General features: G+C 43.7%; 1 protein-coding gene across 16 annotated transcripts in view; it reads left to right on the top strand.

Annotated features, from left to right (window-relative positions):
* The window catches only part of LOC138966930 (FH1/FH2 domain-containing protein 3-like), a 172,747-nt gene that overhangs the window by 112,852 nt on the left and 38,284 nt on the right, over positions 1-21,611 (top strand). For all 16 annotated transcript variants that reach the window (XR_011455795.1, XR_011455804.1, XM_070339343.1 and 13 more), the window contains 6 exons: positions 1,895-2,022; positions 6,413-6,471; positions 19,279-19,346; positions 19,723-19,828; positions 20,361-20,455; positions 21,286-21,492. Coding sequence is in view for 14 of the 16 variants with exons in the window: in XM_070339343.1 (XP_070195444.1) it covers positions 1,895-2,022; positions 6,413-6,471; positions 19,279-19,346; positions 19,723-19,828; positions 20,361-20,455; positions 21,286-21,492 (663 nt within the window). In the remaining 2 variants the exon portion in view is untranslated. The remainder of the gene's footprint in view (positions 1-1,894; positions 2,023-6,412; positions 6,472-19,278; positions 19,347-19,722; positions 19,829-20,360; positions 20,456-21,285; positions 21,493-21,611) is intronic.

The following is a 21,611-nucleotide window of genomic DNA, read 5'->3' as shown; positions in this document are numbered from 1 at the left end:
GAGAGAGAGAGAGAGAGAGATAGGGGGGTATTTCCGTACACACTATTCAGTTCTGACTCAGTTGATCAATGTATCTTGCAAACCAAACAAACCCTCTAGATTCTGTCGTTTTACAGTCATGTTCATTTGAGATTTCTTGTTAAATCTTTTGTTAGACAAAGAATAAGAAGCATGCATAACAGTTATTCGATCCCGTGTGAAAACGCTGCTGTCAGTATGTTCCACGTGAACGTCGTTCGCTTGTCAAAGAGACATTGTGCCTACAGTGGACATTGCGTGACTGCAGATAAACGCCTTATACCGTCGTCTACGCCGAGTGTGAGGAATGCGGATGATATTAGTTTTTGGTCGAGCCGTTTGTAACACCTGTGTAGAGTACTTATTGGATTTGCAGGTGTAATCGAGTGCTGGAACACTACAATCACCTTTGGAGGCGAAGTCCAATCAAACAGGATTAAGATTTTAGAGCTAATTTCTTAGCCCTATAAAAAAAACCCACCCATTTAGTTATTTTATTACTGACAGCAGAAGTTATATGTTTTCACCGAACGATATCCCGAATACAGCGAAGTCCAATCAAACAGGATTGAGATACTAGAGCTAATTTCTTAGCCCTATACAAACTCTCTATTTAGTTACTTTATTACTGAAAGCAAAAGTTATATGTTTTCACCGACCGATATCCCGAATACGAAGTCAGTAGGGGTACAACATTCAAACATTTCATACGCAGCGATAAAAAGACAGTTCCATTGGACCAAAGGCTATGATTGAATCACAAAGTGTGGAATTGTATGCGTTCCCTCGCTGAACTGGAGTTGAGGAACTCGCCGAACAAAAAATGCAACTTTGGTATTTTCAGAAAACGACTTTGTGATAGCTAGAATGGTGTTCAAAGAGAACTGAATAGGTGGGGAACTGAATAGGTAGGACAGGAAGTCGCCGCGAAGAATTAATTACAGTCAACATACCTTGGTCATGTATCTGTTAGTGTTAGATATTAGCAAATAATCGATACATTACATGTCCGCCTGTATTGATGTCGAAGCAAGCTTTGCGCATCGAGCAGACGTACGTCAGCGTATTGACTCGAAACGACAGACGTACCGAGAAGTCTCCCTGAAGTTACTGAGTAAGAGGCTCTGCCATGGCTCGACGAAAGCTTCTTTTGCCACCATTGGTGATGCTTAATTAATTTCTATTCTGTGATAAGTACCGCTTAAACAAATTCCCCAGCAAAGACAACGGCCGTCTCTTGCAACGGTCAGAGTAGGTTAGGTGGGTCACAGAGAGAGAGGGGGAGGGAGGGATGTTAGGTGGGAGAGAGAGACAGACAGAGACAGAGACCTGTAGAGAGTCGTGGTTATTGCAAGCCTCAGCGCTTGTGTTCGTCTGTGTGAAAGAGGAGAGTGGTGTCGGGGTGGTTTTCTTGAGATGTTTACCAACATGACAGTGTTTCTTTCTTGCCTTGCAACGCCAGTCCAACACAAAAATACAAAGCAGAAAAGATAACATAAAAATCACGTCAGCCAGGCCTGCGAAGTACATGGAGAAAGGGTTCACATGAATGCTTCAGATCCCGGGAATAAAACAGATAATACCGGAAAAGTTGTGTGTGTGTGTTTGTGTAAGGTTTAAGTACTTGAAGGAGGGGGGGGGGGGGGGGTAATTGGGTGTATGTGGTCAAGCCCGAAGCCAGAATTCTGACGATATGACTATGAGTTCCGGCACGCAGGTGCTGAATAAAACTTCAGATCTGGACCTAACAGGGACGCAAATGGGACTCGGGAGGGAAGAAGAGAGCGTCGGGGATGGGGTGGTTTTAATACTCTGTCCGCGTTATAACTACAAATCCCAGGTGTTAAAAAATGCTTTATTTTCTATGTATTTTCAGCTTGAGGATTGCGCGCTCCAGATCTACCGGTACCACAGTGGCGGGGCCCAGGCAGAGTTCGGGACCTACCTTGACCTGGAATCTGCTCTCGACGAGCAGGCTGAGGAACTAGAGGGATTTAGCGACCAGTGAGTAGCCACACATTTATTCTGGTTGAGTTCACTCTAAAGGTGCATGTGTTCCCGTGTAGACCACCTCGACAATCGCCTTGTATCCGTCTAGGCCTTATACATGCGTATAGAGGAGAGGAGCAGCCTTCCCATTTGAACACACAGCATCTACAGTCTGGTTGGTCTGTGCGAAAAGTTTTTTTAATGTTTGTTTTATTGAATTAATTTTGTAACTGATATGTGAAATGAATACAGCAGCGACCGGCACGGTTGGCCTAGTGGTAAGGCGTCCGCCCCGTGATCGGGAGGTCGTGGGTTCGAACCCCGGCCGGGTCATACCTAAGACTCTAAAATTGGCAATCTAGTGGCTGCTCCGCCTGGCGTCTGGCATTATGGGGTTAGTGCGAGGACTGGTTGGTCCGGTGTCAGAATAATGTGACTGGGTGAGACATGAAGCCTGTGCTGCGACTTCTGTCTTGTGTGTGGCGCACGTTATATGTCAAAGCAGCACCGCCCTGATATGGCCCTTCGTGAATGCAGCAAAATGAATACAGCAAAAAGTCTCACTCTGCGAGGAAAGCATACAGAGAGGCCTATTTTGGAATGTGTCAAAGTGGAGGGATGCTCTTATTCCATGCAAAAGTCTGGACAAATCTGGTAGTATACATCATCGCTTATTTTGGAAGGAATTTACCTTTAAGTGGCAGGTACGCAGTTATTCACCTTGTAATTGTAACCGGGCCATTTACCGGTAGAGTAATTGTCGAAAACGCAGACGCCTGAAATGCAGGCAAAAAGGGCATCAATATTGTGGATTGCGTGTCGCTGGCTTCATCGATTTTTTTTCTCCCGTCATTACGCTGCTTAGCCAATCAGTCATGATTTCACTTGGCCCATTCCTTCCATTGGAATGTTTCAGTGTCGGGTTGCATGACATTGTAGTTGTGTTTTAGCCGTGGGTTGTTTACTGTTTCACGGGCAGAGGCGATGTGTCGGGTAACACGCAGCGTCTGATATGGAGTATCGTTAAAACATCCACTTTTGTATTTGTAGTGTGATGTGGATTGCAGAAATAAAATAACAGATGAGACTTTGGAGAGAGAGAGAGAGAGAGAGAGAGAGAGAGAGAGAGAGAGAGAGAGAGAGAGAGAGAGAGAGAGAGAGAGAGAGAGAGAGAGAGAGAGAGAGAGAGAGAGAGAGAGAGAGAGAGAGAGAGAGAGAGAGAGAGAGAGAGAGAGAGAGAGAGAGAGAGCATTTGTGCAATGTGGCAAAAACTGTGACAAAGAAGAAGAGATAGCTGCAAATGGTCATTTACTCATCCACATCTCCTTGATTCCTCTATTTATGCCCCTTGATAGCTAAGTAAATTTGCTCTCACAGAAAGAAAGGATGCAATTAAGCAGACCAATTAAAATGCAAATAATTATGTTAACTTGTCAAGTACGACTCTACGTTTTTAATGAATGTACTGCTTTTCTTGTGTGTCATCTTTTTTCACGTTGATTTCTTGCTCATATGTCGTTAACTATGACACACGAATATGGAGTTCAGACTTTTATAGGCCATTCACACCAAACCGGAAACATGTCAGTCACGCTTTAAAATTTATGAATGTAATCTATCTGGGACGCGGCTGCCTTCGGTGTCACAGATTATTATGGGGAAACATAAGCAGCCCAAAGACATTCGCATCCCATGCGGGTTCCATATATATATAAAACGGGTCTCTCATGTCCAAGTGACGTCAGAGGGAAGATAAGGAGTAACTGTATCCGTATATAATATATACGTGTCTTCGGCTCACACTGAGGGTTTATAATAGTATTCTGATGGTGTTTCGTGTGCACGTTGGTAAAAAGTTTGAGGAATTTGTATTGAAAGAGAGAGAGAGAGAGAGAGAGAGAGAGAGAGAGAGATTATTAGTTATCGTTAGATGTGACCACATGAGCTTGTATCAAAGTGCCGGTCGATTATTATTGTATCCTTACTACTACTAATCACTTGTAAGGAAGAAGTAGTAAATAATAAATGACCGGCGCTTTGATACAAGCTCCTGTGGATGTGACTGTGATATCCACATCAAGCAAGTGTATCAGTCACAATGTCGAGAAAGGTGGAATCAGATCAAGGCGTAAGCTCGACATTGTGACTGATAAATGTGGATATCACAGTCACATTTAACGATGACTAATAATAAATAAATATATATGTATACTTAAAACTTGAAGATAAGTGTAATTGTAGCTATTGCTGAGCCGGGTGTTAGCATGACATTAATTTGGCATTCTCGAGGGGTACGCATACTGGTACGAACTCAAGTTCTTAGGAATTTGTACTTTGAAATCTTTGTGATTTCCTTCTCTCAGCAACTTATGCAAGCCTTTGTCCTCGGCAGTGTCTCCGGTATCCCGTGCTACTATCAACACACCCCAGATAGACACTGAGACACGCGGCACGCAAGCACGCCGGTGTAACACGAGAAAATTACTCCCACGAGATTTTTTACTCCGGAGTAAACATTTCGTACGAAAAAGTTACTCCCTTTACGAAAAAAGCACTCCCCCATTTCACGAGAAAATTACTCCCCAAGACAGGTGAGTTCCGAGTAAACATTTCGTACAAAAATGTTACTCCCCTGACGAATGAATAACGAATAAATTACTTCACCCAAACACAACCAATTTAACTTCCCATGCCAGGTGTACGAAACTTTTACTCCCTTGTCCCCTGTTAGTCCTGGTGGTGGAAGGGGGTAGCGCGACATTCGTTTGTGCAAGATCATATATTGGCATTAACCCTTCGCCCGCATCCCATTTTCGCGTACGAGATTTTTACTGGAAGTAAAAGAAGTGGGGAGTCCAAATTTTGTGGAGGGAGTAATTTTGTCTTGCCTAGGGGAGTTCTTTTCTCGTACGAAAGGTGTACTCGGAGTAAGAATTTCGTACGAAATATTTACTCCGGAGTAAATTTTTCGTGGAGTAAAAATTTCGTGTTACACCTGTACACAAACTCGCAAACGCACACCGGCACTTTACGCGCGTGCCCCCACAACCCTATTCAAAGAGCTAAATAAATGATGATGCGCTCAAAGCAACGTTGTTTACCTAAAGTTAAAAAAATAGTGGAGGAACACACCCACTAAAGGATACCCGCATCTGATAAAAGATGCGCTGGGAGCAGCCGTTAACTGCGGTTGGCTATAAATAATTTAACCCGAGAAGCCATTTCCTGCCCTCCTTTGATAACTGCAGCCCCCGCGCACCTTTGCAAAATTAATCAGTAACAGTGCATCATTTCCAGTGCTGGCATCTTTACATCAACGACGCTTACTATTTTAGCTGTGTTTAGCAATGTATGTACACCGTATGTACGCTTACATGTACCATCATTTAAGCATCTATATGCTGGGCCCTTTATTATTGTACTTTACGGCCCTTTGCAGGCTTTATTATTGTGCAGTTCGTATTGTGTGGCCCTTCAGCTGTGGGTTAAACGTTTGTGCAAAACACACGTGTTTGTTGATTTTGTAGAAACGATAGGCCATGAATAAAAAGAAGAAATAACGTGGAGGCATTATTGCAACATTGATATTGTCGTTCAAAATGTTAACTTTAGTTCAAGATCAATTTAGACTGTGGGGGTGAGTTGTTAGAATAAACTATGGTTATTGTATTGTGATGCAACAAAACTGGGGAGTTTTTTTCTTGTCTTGAACCCAATGCCTGACTTACATCTTGCCAAAATAACGGGTGGTCATTTTCTGCTTGCAATTGTAGATTATATATGTACTATCTTTTTCGCGTTATTCTTGCGCTATAATCGTCCCCATTAGGTCTGCCAATCCGTCTGCGGGTTCCATCTGGCTGGCTGACTGACTGACTATGAGGCTTAACGTCCTCTCAGGTATCTGGGACCTATATTGGGACATCTGGCTTCATTAGTGACCGGAGATAAACCAATCTGCCGAGAAACTGAGACACCGCGGAATCTGTTTTAGTTGTCCAGCGCAAATTAGGTTGCAGAGCTAATCTAGATCTGGCAGTTGGTCGTAGGTCAGCAGAGGTTGGCCAAGAGGGTTGTCTGCTTTCACTAATTGAAACTGAAAGACACCTTTTTGTTTTTGAAAAGATGTGTCAGTGTTAAAAAGATCTGATCTCTCATATAAAATCACGATTTTGTTGGTGGAAAAGTAAATCAAAGTTCGAGATCACGTTTGAAATGAAGATATTGTTCAAATGTTGTAAGTACCGCCAGATTGATACTTTTGAAAAGGACCTGTTTGTCTTATTCTGACAGTTATATGTATATAACAAAAGTGATATTCAAAGTTGTGCTCAGCTAGTGACAGTATAACATGCTTTGACCACTTTTTCTTTTGTTTGACTGATTTGATTTTTTTCTTTTGCAGACGAAAAAACACACTTATCCTAAGAACACAACTTACCGTCCGAGTTCATGCCATAATCGGTGAGTACAAATGAACTGTCTTTGTGATGATATTATGTGATCTTTTGTGTGATTGTTTTTCTCTGGTGTTTGTTCAGTGTCAGTTTCTCTCTCCATTTGCTCAGCGTTTGAGCAATTTGTATGTTATCTGTCGTGAATCACTGTATCATGGTTCGATGTCCTGTTGATATGGTGTTTGTGTATATATATATATATATATATATATATATATACTAGAATGAATACCCGCTTCGCCGGGTAGCCGGCTTCGCCGGGAAGAAGTACTTAGAGCCGTACGCCGGCTTCGCCGGGTCCGAACAATGGACCCGCCAAGCTTAGGTCCCTCCCAGATTCGTGGAATGGGAACAGCACGAAAATGATTCAGTGGCCATAATGCCATTCCTGACCATATCGAGTAACATCCTTGTCGACGAATGTAGCCGTGTTAATCACCTGTGGAGGCGAACTCCACTCAAACAGGACTGAGCAAGTTATGGCTTCTCAAAGGAAGGCCAGTACATAAAATTACACAAAAGCCGCCAGACCACATCACAAACAGAACTGAACAATGCACAGGTGTTGCTCACATAGAGACACACACACAAACACACACACACACAAAAACACAGAGAAGCCGTATCTATAGAGAGATAGATGACAGTGTATTTTTTGCGTGGCTATAAATGGATTCGACCTTTGCACTTTTACAGTGAGGATAATTTACGGGTCCAATTTACGTTCTGTACACTGCGTTGACCTTCTAAAAATAGTAACAGTAACAGAACGCCGGGAATATCCGAAGACGCTCAGCGCAGTGGACAGCGCAGTGACATTCTAAAAATAGTAGTAACTTACAACTGAACGGGAAAGCCACACGAAGGAAGGGAGATAAACGCCAAACACTGGAGAAGATAAGGAAGAGTTACTTATAATGGTGAAATGAACACAAAAACCCAAATCAGTTCAGCGCTGCGCGCTGAGAGCACGTGTTGAAATATCTCATCGATGATATTGTGTCCGGGGTGTAGCTGAATACGGTGTCCAAATTTGAAAAAGATCCACCGAGAACTTTGGCGTTGTGATGTGGTGTAGCGGCTATGGTGTGTCGGTATGGGGGCCCGGGTAGCTGAGGTGGAACCAAAATAGCTGAGGTGGAACCAAAATCGGTTCAGCGCTGCGCGCTGAGAGCACGTGTTGAAATATCTCATCGATGAGGTTGTGTCCGGGGTCTCTCTGAATAAGCCCACCAAATTTGAATCAGATCCATCGAGAACTTTGGCCGTGCATCGCGCACAGACAGACACACACACAGACACACAGACACACAGACACTAGTCGTATATATATATATATATATATCACGTGCGAGTGTTTTAAGGTGAGGGTAGAACGTTACACTGTTGACTTTTCCACGACTGGTAACAGCCCGACATCGTCCGCTGTGTGTGTGTGTGTGTGTGTGTGTGTGTGTGTGTGTATACGCGTGCACCTCTCTCTCTCTCCCTCTCTCCTTACCACTGCTATCAGCATGCATGTAAGTATTCTCAAACCCCCACCCGCACACACACATACCACACACTAATGTACTACACCAAACGTCCAGCACAATAATCAAACTACACAAGGGTTTGCTTCCAATTTCACCCAGAGACTTATCGACAGTCTCCATTTCTTCCAACGCAGCATTGTAGCCAAACAGGGAAAGTGTCACAGGGAATCGGTCCTTGGCGAGCACCACACACAGCACCTGTGTCGGCCACCACTCTCCACAAATACGTCTTTTAACGGTCCGCTGTTTCCACACCTTCCCCCTCTTTCAACCTCAACTGCTACACCGCAAACTGCACGGATAGGAAAGCTAAAGGGCTGGGGAGAGGAAGGAAGTAAGAGAAAGAGGGAAACTGGGACAATGAGGGAAGGAAACGGGGGGTCATTTGCAGGGAATGGGACACATTTGGCTGCTTGCTTTGAAGAAGAGAGAGTGCAAGAAATAGCTAACGGGACAGGAGTTAAGAAGGCGGGGGAAAGAAAACTTCAGAATAGCAGAAATCTCCAAAATTCGCGTGCGCGCGCGCGTGGAATTTTCGATTATTGGAGTAGATTGTTGTACGGCGAAGAGCCGATACGTTTGTGGAAATGTTATGGTGTATAGTGTTTTGCCAACATGTAGTCCCGTTCACAAAATAAAGCACTGGATACTTCACGCCACCCCCCCCCCCCCCCACACACACACACACACACACACACACACCCCTGCCAAAGTTGTGGACGAAGGAAATGAGGAAAACCTGAAAGAATGTGTTACTTCTGAAGAAAGAAAGAAAGAAGCAGGTATGGGGATGGCAGTCGATAGCTCGCGACAGCAAACAAAACAGGTTACCTTTATAGCAGCCTTGGACAACGTCGTTTTTCTAGATGACTTGCTGTGGAATGTTATGATAGACGGAATCAAGCAGTGGTGCCTTTGCCCTTTTGAATCTGACTTTGTTGGGCATGGGTGCTCTCAGACAACATAGCTTGACCAAGTCTGATGTCCCCGCCGGAATTCAGTATTGCCATCTCAATGTCACAGTTTGCGTGGTGTTATGCATCTCAAAATGTCCAGTTGATATCCAGTACACCAGCTGAAGTTAAAAGTAGTTACGTATCGTTTAATTCTAAAATTTTTGCTAACTATATAATACTGTAAACGGCAGTGTTGTTTACTGTACATTACTTTACGAAAAAATCCTTTCCATAACCAAAACTGCAAGGTATGCGTTGCGCAAGCTTACATGAATGAGGTTTAAGAAAGGTCAGATGAAAGCTTGGAAAATGCCAAAGTTGTATGCGTTTCTTGTGATAGCGTAAAACACTAATGTGCAGGCGTTTCTCGGTTGTTTCCTGTGAGTTTTCGACTATACCAATGGTGTATTGCTAGTAGAGCTAGAACCAAGTTGAACCGAGAATGGTGTACGTGTACGTGAGGGGAGGGGGGGGGGCAGATGGGAAGATGCACGGTGTGTGTAGTAGGGGGATGGGGGGCAGAAGAGCCGATAAAATACAATACATGTCGCCACAAAAAGAAACACGTACAACGTATGCAATATCGCACCTGGCTGAAAAGATCGATGCGGTATTAGCCTACTGCTCTGCGCGACACGCACATGAACATCAGAGATCGACAGCTGGCATGTTCTCGTCTCAGTTGTACCTATTATTTTGCTAATCCGCATTCCACTCAGGACAAAAAACGAAAGAAATCGAATAAGCTGTTGTCGCCCCAAGAATCACCGACACGGAGAAGAACCACAGATGAGTTCCCTCTCTCACTGAATCACCCCCTCACGAAATTCGAATAAACTTCATTGACTCAGAGAACAATCTCAGGATATGTGAGTCTCTTCTGACTCTAATTAACCCCCTTCCCCCTCCACACACACACACACACACACACACACACACACACACACACACACACACACACACACTCTCTGTATATGTCTCTGCCTCCCCTCTCTGCTTCTCTCTCTCTCTCTCTCTCTACACACACACACACACACACTCTGAATATGTCTCTGCCTCCCTCTCTGCTTCTCTCTCTCTCTCTCTCTCTCTCTCTCTCTCTCTCCCCCCCCCCCCCCTTTAACCATTAGGTGGAATAGCAAAATTTGCGCATGCCAGGAGATAGGAGGGCGAGCTAAACATAGCTGTGGCGTCACAAGCTTCAGGTGTAACAGCTGTTTTGCATAACTCTCCCCCTGTTTTTTTCTGGCTCAGTAAGCAGTTTCTCGTAAAGGTACGAGCACGGGGTGACATTGCTTGCAACCTACTGCACTTAGAAGTGTGCTGTTTAGATGGGCTTGGGATTGATAGAGCCATGATTTGTGTGTTGAGTGTTCGTGGCATGTGCACGCACGCACAGAGAATTTAATTTGATTTTACGAGGGTTTTAAGAGAGACAGACAGACAGAACTGTCTCAGTCAGTGACTGACTGACTTCAAGACATAAAGAGAGCTTATATATGCCGTGTGTGTGTGTGTGTGTGTGTGTGTGTGTGTGTGTGTGTGTGTCAAAATGTTAAAAGTGCGTCAAAGTGTGTTTGTGAATGCATGTGTGTGTTTACAGGTAATTTGTATAAAAAAAATTGTTTTGACAAGGAAGCGAGCATTGAGAGGGCAGTCTGAATTGAGGGGAACTGGTTCTTTTAACATTTATTTGTCAGCATGCGTCAGTGTTTTTCTTTCAACGCCGCTCTTGTCAACAAAGTTGACACTTGAAAAATAACCTTGGGCTCGCTCGCGCGATCTGCATAGCACAGGACAGCAAGCTCTACAGTGACAGAAGAGTGGGCCCTTCATTTCACTACGTCAGAAGTCAAGTGGGGTCTCTGACAAGTGTTTGAACTGTTCGCTGAGGTCAGTTCTTTCTGGACACAAGAACACTTGTCTTTGATCTCAGTGGCTTATTCCCTGGAAAGGAAATGGTCACTTTGACAGACCGAACCACTTGGCTTTCAAAGGCAGTCATCGGCTCGGTATAACGGCGGTCATTCTTTTGATTCAGACGAAGATTAGAGGTCTTTCGCATCTCCGGCTTTACTGGCTGTTTAGGCAAAGTAGTCTTAAGGTATTTGACCTGTAAAGGCTACTGTCAGAATCGACTTCCGTTGCTCTTTTGAACATGTTGGAATTGGAAGGGTTGCCGCTGGACGATATTATCAGTCTTGGTGACCAAAGGAGAGTATTTGGTTGTATTTGAGAAAATCAGCGTTCTATTGTCAATGAAAAGCTTCTTTGGAATGGAAAAGCCATTTCACGCATTTATACAGAAATATTGGCTGGATAAGCGACTTATAGGTGGTGAGTAGATCAGTCAGTGAGGATGAAGTCCGTCATCCTAGGCCAACCCCGGGTTCTCACTTTACACCGATTCCTTTTAATTCAGTTTGACTCCATTTTGTAATTGTTTAATCAATCAATAGGACGCTTATATCGCGCATATTCCGTGGGTACAGTTCTAGGCGCTCTGCAGTGATGCCGTGTGAGATGAAATTTTATACGGCCAGTAGATTGTAGCCATTTCGGCGCATATTTACCTTTCACGGCCTATTATTCCAAGTCACACGGGTATAGGTAAACAATTATTAACTGTGCCTAAGCAATTTTGCCAGGAAAGACCCTTTTGTCAATCGTGGGATCTTTAAGTTTAACGTGCACACCCAATGTAGTGTACACGGGGGGAGGTTCGGACACCGAAGAGAGTCTGCACACAAAGTTGACTCAGAGAAATAAATTTCCGCCGAACGTGGGTTTGAACTCACGCTGATCAGCGGCCAACTGAATACAAATCCAGCGCGCTACCAACTGAGCTATGTTTTGGTCGCTTTCAGTTACGGTCTTCAAATCTTCTTAAGTCGTTTTCCCCCGTACTGCTTGCGGTGTCTTCTCCTTTTCTAGAAAAAAGGTTGTCTTTTGAAGTAGACGAAGCAGTCTCGCCTTTGGAAGCAGCCGATTATCTAGTGTATGTGGAAACACGATGTTTACTTAATTGATTGGTGCTTCTTGGTGCGGCCTGGGGCTAGCTGTAGCTTCTTTTAGGATGGTCGATCGCTTCCTTTCCTGAAGAGGAAAACATATTTTTAGATGTCTTCGATAACATTGGATGAGTTTTTGATAATCTCCACATCTGGCTTCGTGGACATTCACCCGTTATTTCGCTTTACCCGAGTCGATTATTGGGTGTGCTACAGTATTTTAACCGACTTTTCACCCCTCCAACTTGTCGAAAAGATTGGCTTGTGAAAGTCGCTTGGGCAAACCGGCTCTTTACTCTGAATACGGTCTTTGATACCGACTTGAAAGAGCTGTGAGGTTTGATTCTGGTGTTTCGTTTACCTGTCTTATCTCTTGACTCTAACTCCGATGTAAGTGCTGTTTCCAGCTGCTGCCGGACTCATTAAGAGAGTATTTTAACAGCACGGTTCCATGCGGGAAATTCAGACGCAGTTTCTGTTTATTTACTTGAGAATATACGTAAAGATAAGCCATTTAATACTGGAGACTAATTTTTTGCTTCGAACAAGTGTATTCAGCAGGCAAACCATAACACTGTCTAGAACCGGCAACAGGACAGCAAATGGAGACAACGTCGGAATGCTGCCGAAGTTAGCACACACGTTTTTCAAACTGGAAAAGATCAATCTAAGTTCTGCACACAAAAATCTACCACCTACAATTAAGCATGCGCGCACCGAAAGGCACTTGTAAACGGCCACAGTTTCCCACGTAACGGTTCTGCGTCCAAGCGGTCAGCGTATGTACAACAAACGCTAGTCCTTGTAAACACAGGAATGATTTAGAGCCGTGGGACAGACACAGCTGCATTACTCTCGCTTCATTGCAGCAACAGCCGATCACATATTACCGCAGTGTCATTGATCCGGGAAAGCGATCTGCATAGGCTGTGGTTGAAACCAACCTTTACCTAATTCCTCGAGCTGTTTGGGAAGCGGAAATCATTCATGTGTAATGTGAGGGAAATCTAACAGTATTAGTATTACATGTACTATATTGCGTACAGACAGTTTAGTGACTGTGGCTTGTGTCATTTTGTTTTGGCGTGTATTTCATGGTCTGTTGCCGGCGTTACAGTTGGTTTCATAATCGTTCCACAACCCACCATCCACTACCCCTTCAGCCCCACCCACCTTCTTCTTCTATTGCTCGGTCAGACAGGCGTTCGATATTTGTGACAGTGTTCTTGTCTTGTAATGGTGCATTGCAGTGCATTACGGGGGGTGGGGGCACTTTACACGTTACAGACTTTGAAGTTTGGTTTACCCGGGTCAGAAGTAGATGTATTATTTATCACATAAGCTTGGGTTCGTCAACACGGATGGTGAATACATAGTACATTTCCAGTCTCCTGTTTGTAAGATCACGTATTTTTCTTCAAGCGAATTCCTCATACAGCCTTCATTTCTTGTGTGTAGTAGGACATCACAGCTGATGAGTTCCAAAGGACGCGCTGACATGGGTTGTTGGCACACTTTCACTTGCTTGTCTAATCTTAATAGCCATCTGAGTATCCTCTTCCTTGTCTGCATTTGCATTTTGCGTGTCGGGACCTAATGCAGTCCTGAATTCATGCATACTTTGTGACACCCTATGTGTCAAGTAGAGGATGTATGAGAATACTTTGCGCAGTGTGTACATTGTTTTTCAAGCTAATTTATATCACGTTTTAGTTTGTGTTCTTGTCGAAGATTTTGTCGGCATTCGGCCTCCTTTACCATTCTTCTTCTTCTTCTACTTCTTGGACAAGTGTACTATCAGAATGAATCTAGATTTGAGAGTTTTCTGTGAATGAGAGAAATTAAGTTTAACGCCCTCGCGACAAAGCCATTAGGGGCATAACCCAATCTGTGCAAAGCATCATCTTTCTCCGTCTATCATACTTTCACGTATTGCATTTCTCCTTAGATGACATACTGAAAACGTCCCTCGAAACTTCGTCTTTGACACCTGGTTGCGGTTGGAGATTGGAGTGAGGTGGAGGTAATACGAGATAGATCAGTACCCACTTTAAAACCCCCGGCTTACTGTCAGGATTTCGACAAGCTGCTTGTTTACACAAGACCTCTTGGTACCTCTCTCGAATGGAAGTATAGGTTACTATACCTTTTATGTCGGGGAGAAAGTTTTCAAGGAGCGATACCCTTGACCTGGCAGGGTGATCAAATGTTGTCACACTCCAAGTGAGAACACTCAAGAAGTCTCATTTCTCTGACAGAATAGTCTCAGGAGACCACATGTGGGCTATAAATCTTTACGATAGCTCATCGAATTGTACAGTCACCTCTTTTGGAACGACTGAATGGTCGTGTTTGAGTGATCCGAATAGATATTGTAAACTGTATAAACGGAGAAAGGCGGCATATTCTAAGCTCTCGTTTTTTCTCCACCTGCCCTTGCCCTCACCATCCTCACCTCCCCCCCCTCCCCTCCTTTTTTTTTTAAAAGTCGTTGGCTGGCACTGAAGAATGGTTGGTCTGCCCTGTCATAGATCGTCGAATATGATCTTGAAGGTAACATAATTTTATCCGAGTTGTATGTGCATGAAGCAACAACTCATTATCATTGACCATTTACGACAACGTCAACGAAAACAACAACAACAACAACAACAACAACAACAACAACAACAACAACAACAATTCACCTTTATCATCATGTATTAGCAACAACAACAGAGCATACAAAAATCCAGTCTTGAGCTTGTGATATCGAAGCCACCAGTCTTCTTGTTGGTGAGAGAGTAGATTTTGCCTTGAGTTGTAACAGGTATCAAATAACAAATCTAGTGTGACGTTCTAGTTGCAAGAACTTGAAAGGACAGACACGCTGAGACACAGCCAAGACCACAGCTGTTCTCTGCATTGTTATTAAATACAGTAGTACCCCCCTTTAACGATCTTCCTCCTTTTTAAGTCCCTCCTTTTTTAAACTTTCTGTTCATTACGTCTTACAATTACCTTCATTTTAAGAATTCCCCCTTTCTAGGCCGTAATTTTTTTTAGATTTTGGTGGTCTTAAAGGGTGGTGCAACAAAGTGCGCTAGCTGATATTGTTTGCATTGTTATAAATGAAGTATTTGCGTTGGCTGTCTTGTCGAGACTTTTTTCTTTTCAATTGTACGTTGTAGCTGAGAAGGCGACAAGCTGATCAATCACATCGAAGTACAGTGCTATTCTCTGCATTGTAATTGATTAAGTATTTGCATTACCTTTCTTGTCTGGACTGGGTGGTTTTTTTTCTATTAAGATATATATGAATCGGCGATTGAACAGCGCCACTGAAAAGCCTTTTGTTGCCAGGTCCTGACACAAAGTTTCCTCGTACATGAACAAATCAAAGTGCATGTCACATGTCGCCCAGAAGAGTAATACATCACACCTGTACAAGACAGCTACCTTTTGTTACGCACCCGGTATAGGATGACATATTGCTTCTTGCGCTGGACACCTGGCGAATACAGTGCAACTCTTTTTTGCGCTGATAAAACAGCATTGAAATTGAGGACAGATTTTCCTTCTTTGGTTGAAATAATAGCAGTATCTGAATCTACCTAGAAGACGACGTAAGCGAACAGAATTTGAGTAAGTCTCTTTTTCTGTCGTTCGCAGAGTGTTCAAATTGTTAAGTAATTTTGATTACACCTTTTAACATGACTAATTGTGCAGCTTGAACACAGAGATCAACAGTTTAAATCGATTCTCAATTCTCGATGGTTGAACATTTCAAGCAGTCACCCCTGCTCAGTGACTTCTTCTTCTTGGCGTTCGCGGTGATAGTGTCATCATTTGCGTAAGCGCGTGTACCCGTGGTTTGTTAGAATGCGCCGTGCGGCCCGGGTCCTCCGTCTTCAGCATTCGAGGTTTTCTGTCGGGGTTACCTCACCCTTAGCTCATGCCCCGTACGTCCTACCCTGAGAGCACAGGGGGGAGGATTTGCCGGGATCCCACCCGGCCGGAGCTAGGGTTTTAATGCGCCCTTAATCGCATTAGATGAGTCCCGTCAATGGACGATGGAGCATTTCAAAGAGGGTAGCAGTGCCGCCTGCTACCCCACTCCACCCTGGTAGGAAACACCGCCAGTTTGGTCCGCGGCCGCAAGCGGCTGATCTCCATATCTGAAGACCGTTCCCCTATCCGCCACCCGGGGACGCGCTGGGTTGGGGGTGGTCGCCCCACTGAAAATCCCACACTGGGTAAGGAAGATCAGCCTGTCCCAGCTGCTCAGTGACAACGCCTCCTTTCTTTTTTGTTACAGTTTCAGTGGAGGTAAATTGTATTCTCGACCAGACTCGGAGATCAGTGTCTTATCCTGTCGGGCCAAACGATCAGTGACCTTTAATCAGTGTGCATGCTTCGGGCAAACCCGAATTCATCTTGTTTCACAACAGCGAAAAGTCAGCTTTGACTGTCACTGAAGCTACTCATCAACAGCTATACAGAGGACCTAGGGCAATTTTGCAGAGGATTTGGGTTTTGCAGGCACGGTCCTAGGTGTCACTGTGTGTGTGTGTGTGTGTGTGGGTGTGGGGGGGGGGTGGGTATGACTGACCCGGTGTTTTGTGGCTTGTCACGCTTCATTGACTTTCCGACCGTATCGCGGTGTGTATCGACCTGTTCTGGGTGGTACCTGTAGACGGAAACCTAATGAAGCAGATTAACTCCCGTTGCTCTCAGAAATCGCAGAGACAGAAGAAAATCAGGTTTGGATTTATGAGGAAAAATTATGCGAGGCAGACTGGGTTAATGGCCTTGTTGTGTTAAGCCGTTCAGAAAAGGCGTTGTGACATACGGGTTCATCGGTTTAGTCGAACACACTTGAATGTCTGGTTCGCGGCTTATGCTGGATTATTATGAAATGACTCTTCTTGCGTGTGTTTTGAGAGAGAGAGAGAGAGAGAGAGAGAGAGAGAGAGAGAGAGAGAGAGAGAGAGAGAGAGAGAGAGAGAGAGAGAGAGAGAGAGAGAGAGAGTCAGAGTCAGTCAGCCAGTCAGTCAGTCAGTCAGTTCATGGAGTCTTAAAAAGAGGTAGAGGGGTAAACTTTGTATTCTGTGCAAGTTCTTCTGTGAGTGCACACACGGATTATGATGTAGGCTACATTGCACTGCTGGAGTAGAATCTGGTGGGTGTTAACCTTTGGAAAAGGGAGAAGGAACATTTTAAGCCGGGATGTCTCGGTAGGCATGGTATTACTAGTGTGATACGTGTTGCTCTGTGTATGCTATAGGTGTGCCTCTGTGTGTGTGTGTGTGTGTGTGTGTGTGTGTGTGTGTGTGAGTGAGCCTGTGTGTGTGTGTGTGTGTGTGTGTGTGTGTGTGTGAGAGAGAGAGAGAGAGAGAGAGAGACAGAGAGAGACAGAGACAGAGACAGAGACAGAGAGACAGTGAGACAGAGACTGAGACTGAGACAGACTGAGAGAGCACAGGATGTACGGAATAAAACACACACGGAAGGAACCCACGCGACAGCCTTTCTTCATAATTATCCAACGAGTCTAACACCACTAATCTCACACCTGTAGTAGCGGTGTAAGTGTTTGCAGAGCTCAACAATATTGGCAGGCAGTGAGGTATGATAACCTCTAGCACCTTGTCCCAGCATTGCTCTGGCTTTGCTCACATTGACTCCCGGCTTTGTTGAGAGGATTAAACAGTCGCTACAACTTTGATCTCCCCGTGTGTGGGAAAACCCTGCTTCCGTTAATAGGCCCCGGTTAGGCCACCTCGGTACTCCACCGGCTTCACGGTATTTTTTTTTTTTTTACTCCTACCTAATCGATCAGAAATTTGTAAGAGGGATTACTTTGTGATTTTTCTGGCTTGTTGGCTTCTAGCCAAAACTAACATGATTGTTGTGGACGTGTGGGCTCTTGTGGAAGAAGTTTCACGGTTGAAACATGCGCAGGGCTTCAGTGAGGGACACACATACGCACCCCCCCCCCCCCCCACCTACACACACACCAGCCGTGCAGAGAGAGAGAGAGAGAGAGAGAGAGAGGAGAGAGAGAGAGAGAGAGAGAGAGAGAGAGAGAGAGAGAGAGAGAGAGAGAGGTATACCATCAGACACAGACCTGATTCAGAACACCCCCCCCCCCAACACACACAAACACACACATGCTCTCTCTCTCTCTCTCTCTCTCTCTCTCTCTCTCTCTCTCTCTCTCTCTGAGTGCATGCCTGTGGGATAGAACTGTAATATTCGTAGGGCTTCAATCATTATCAATCTTTGTACTGTTTCCTCTTTCTATTTCTCTCATCAAGAGATTTCTGTGGGTGAAGTCTGTGTTCCTTTGACTGTGTTTTTGGCAAGATAAGAATTTGGTTGTCTCCTTCACTCCCACTCCTTGCCTGAAACAAGATATTCACTGCCAGACAGAGAATACCCTCATTTATTTATAGTATTTTTGGATTTGTATGTGCCCAATAATAGTGCTAGAGGAATGTTATTGTCAGCTGCTTGAATAAGGAACACCCCCCGCGGGTTAGGGGGAAGAATTTACCCCCCAGCATCCCTTAAGAGGCGACTAACGGATTCTGTTTCTCCTTTTAGCCTTGTTAAGTGTTTCTTGTATAGAATATAGTCAATGTTTGTAAAGATTTTAGTCAAGCAGTATGTAAGAAATGTTAAGTCCTTTGTACTGGAAACTTGCATTCTCCCAGTAAGGTAATATATTGTACTACGTTGCCGCAAGCCCCTGGACCAATTTTTTGATTAGTGCTTTTGTGAACAAGAAACAATTAACAAGTGGCTCTATCCCATCTCCCCCCCTTTCCCCGTCGGGATATAACCTTCGTGGTTGAAAACGACGTTAAACACCAAATAAAGAAAGAAAGAATAAGGAACACGTTTTGGTTGGCATTGCTTTCATGTTAACAGACTATTATGTGTCATTGCACAGTGAATGAGAGTACTTTTGCTTCTGGGGGGAATCGGATCTGATCAATACACAGTTCAAAGTACATGTAGTAGCTAATGGTTTCTTAAGTATAAGAAAAAGAGGGACTGGGTGGGGAGTGTATATGTGTGTGTATGTGTGGGGGGGGGGGAGGGATGGGTGGGTAGGGGAATGTGTGGATGGGTCTGCTTTGTGAGCTTTGTCTGGTTTTAAACTCATATACCTGTATCTGTGCAGCTGATGTCCATGTGTACCTGTTAATTTTTTTTATTATTTTTTTTTTGAGGAATGTGTTAATTGTGATTTTGAATGTTGAACACAGGTTAATTTTTTTTGAGGATTTGTTTTTAAAAAGAATGTTTGTTCACTTTGTTTCAGAAAAACTTTTGAATTCTTCTGGGCGCGAACTCAGAAGAGCCCTCTTTTCACTCAAGCAGATTTTCCAGGTAACTGACATTTTTTTAAGACACTTTCTTGTTTATTTTGATTGTATTTTCAGTTCTTCATACTGCTGTATGTGGGTTTCATCCATTTTCTCCACAAAGCCTATGTTTAAACATCCGCCCAACACACATGCACATGCGCACACACGCACACTGCTTTCATCCAACCAAAGTTAACTATACTGTTTACTCAATTTTTAATAAATAAATGATCGATTGTTCTATCCCTCATTTTATTTAATGTTGTCCAAATCATCTGATTGATAGTGCTGAAAAATCACATTTTATAGATGCTGGTCCACACGATTAAGCTGATCCTGGTGTTTATTTAAGTGGAAGCAAGAGTAGTTTGACCAGCCCTGCATTTGTCTTATGTCAGGATGACAAGGACTTGGTCCACGAGTTTGTCAACAACGATGGCCTCGACTGCCTCATCAAAGTGGGAGCCGAAGCTGACCAGAACTACCAGAACTACATCCTTAGAGGTGCGCATGGTGCAGTTGTAAGGGGGATGTTTTGAAAAGGAGGGGGTGTGGAGAGGGATGGAGAGCAAGACATTTGGGGGATGAACGAAAAGGAGATGGGAAAGAAAGAATGTATGTATGAGTGTGTGAATTTGTTTGTAATTGTGTGTTCCTCTATACCATGCCTTTCTATTGAATGCCTGTTTGTGTCTTCATACATTGTACATTACCATCCTGATGAAGGCAGTTTTATCTGCCGAAATATTGATAAAAAAAAAGTACCTAACGTGGTTACTGGCGTGTCTCCTTTTTACATTTAGTCAAGTTTTGACGTAGAGGGGGTATCGAGACGAGGGTCGTGGTGTATGTGTGTCGGTCTGTGTGTGTGTGTAGAGCGATTCAGAGAAAACTACAGGACCGATCTTCATGAGAGATTATGAGTGTGGCATCCCCAGACGTTTTTCTCTCATTTTTTTTTTATAAATGTCTTTGATGACGTCATATGAGAGGGATGCATATGAGAGCTTTAACATCATGGTATTTCTGTGTTCAGCTCTGGGTCAGGTCATGCTGTATGTGGATGGGATGGAAGGAGTTATCCGCCACAACGCCACCATACAGTGGCTCTACACACTCTTGGCTTCCAAGGTAACCATTTCAGCTTCTGTGCTGTGTTGGCAGTATTTAGTTAAAGGCACAGGCTAGTACTTCCCATAAAAACAGTTCTGCTTACTACACCAGATCTGCTCAGGGGTTTGATATGGGATGATACCATCTCTCCGCTGAGACTGTATTATTATAATACAGTATGCCTGTTGTTAGTTGTTTAATTTGTTGCCCCACAGTCTGTGTTACATCTTCGTTCTGTGTTAGATCTTTACGCTTTTATGTAAGTTCTGTTTTATTGTCAGACTTGTTATGTGTAACTATGTGTCTATTACTTATCTTATGTATTTTCATCTTTTTAAAAACAATTTTTCTACATTATCTTATATAACTATAAGTGGTCGTCTATGAATTTAAAAAAAAGGAAGTTTAATGCTTGTATGTTATTTCTTACAAGGAAACTCTTTATATGTAAAATGTTGAATTTTAATGTCTAATGTAAAGCGCCATGAGACTGCCATTTGGCGGTGAACAGCACTATAAAAGAATGATTTATTATTATTATCATCAGACTCATACCAAAAATCAACACAATGACTGCTTCCTGTGCAGAGTTCTAATCTTTTGAACAAACTATTTATCAGAAACCCCCCACACTAGTTTTGCTTACCGTAGGAAGTACAATATGTTCAAAAAACAACATTGTCAACTTCACCATTTGGAGCAGTGAATGCTGGGACGGGGCGGTGTGAGATCATACTGGGACAAGGAACTAAGTCAGGATAGACAAAAAACAACAACGAAAAACAACAACAAAAAACAACAACAAAAAACAACAACAAAAAACAACACAATTTCCTCCTTGTTCCCAGGGTCGTCTGGTGGTGAAGACAGCCCTCAAGCTTCTGTTGGTGTTTGTGGAGTACACAGACAACAACGCCACGCAGCTTCTGCGCGCAATCAACACCGTGGACGCTCGCCGCGGTCTCAAACCCTGGGCCAATATCATGGCCATCCTCAGCGAGAAGGACGGAGCAGATTCTGAACTTCTCGTCTACGCTATGACGCTTGTCAACAAGGTGAGGCCGGGTCTATAATCACATTGGGTATTTGATGGATAAAAGATTTAATTGTTTCAGAATGTGTAGGTGTTAATTGAATCTTTGTCTGTCATTTTTCTGATTTCTTCGCTTTAATT

Source organism: Littorina saxatilis, linkage group LG1 (genome assembly GCF_037325665.1).
Source record: "Littorina saxatilis isolate snail1 linkage group LG1, US_GU_Lsax_2.0, whole genome shotgun sequence".
Classification (NCBI taxonomy): Eukaryota; Metazoa; Mollusca; class Gastropoda; order Littorinimorpha; family Littorinidae; genus Littorina; species Littorina saxatilis.
Note: the sequence above shows the minus strand (reverse complement) of the source record. Positions and strands in the feature narration are given on the sequence as shown.